Genomic DNA, 506 nt, shown 5'->3' with positions numbered 1-506 from the left:
TTGTGGAAGACCAGCAGTCATCCATCCATACCAGCCTCCCCTCCTGTCCATGCCACTGATGTTATCCAAGGGAAAGGCAAAGGGGCCGATACAGCTTGGCACCAGTGGCATCGCAACTCATTTCTACAATTGATTAAAATGAAGCAATGTGAAATAAAGTGTCTTGCTCAAGAACACAACACACACACACACACACACACACACACACACACACATTTATATCTTTGTATGCTTTGTTACAGGTCATTGATATTTGGTGTAACCATTTGCAAAGTTTGGTCAATCAGAAGATGAAGACCAGCACTCCGGACATAGCCTTACCGATAAAAGAGGAAGAATACGAAGCACTAAGTAAATATCAAGAAGTTTATTCATTCATCTTTACATCAACCCCGTTGCTTAGGGAACTTGTAACACATGGCTCAGCTTTTGATACTATTCGGTTACACACACACACACACACACACACACACACACACACACACACACACACACACACACACACA

The 506-nt window shown here is 42.7% G+C and overlaps 1 protein-coding gene across 1 annotated transcript in view; it reads left to right on the top strand.

Moving 5' to 3' along the window:
* Nucleotides 1–506, top strand: part of LOC106871842 (zinc finger MYND domain-containing protein 12) — a 12,375-nt gene that overhangs the window by 6,824 nt on the left and 5,045 nt on the right. Inside the window, exon 7 of the mRNA XM_014918561.2 lies at nt 243–351. Coding sequence (XP_014774047.1) covers nt 243–351 — 109 coding nt within the window. The remainder of the gene's footprint in view (nt 1–242; nt 352–506) is intronic.

The sequence above is a fragment of the Octopus bimaculoides genome, chromosome 26, assembly GCF_001194135.2.
Source record: "Octopus bimaculoides isolate UCB-OBI-ISO-001 chromosome 26, ASM119413v2, whole genome shotgun sequence".
In the NCBI taxonomy this organism is placed as follows: Eukaryota; Metazoa; Mollusca; class Cephalopoda; order Octopoda; family Octopodidae; genus Octopus; species Octopus bimaculoides.
This window is presented reverse-complemented; position numbering and strand designations above follow the sequence as displayed.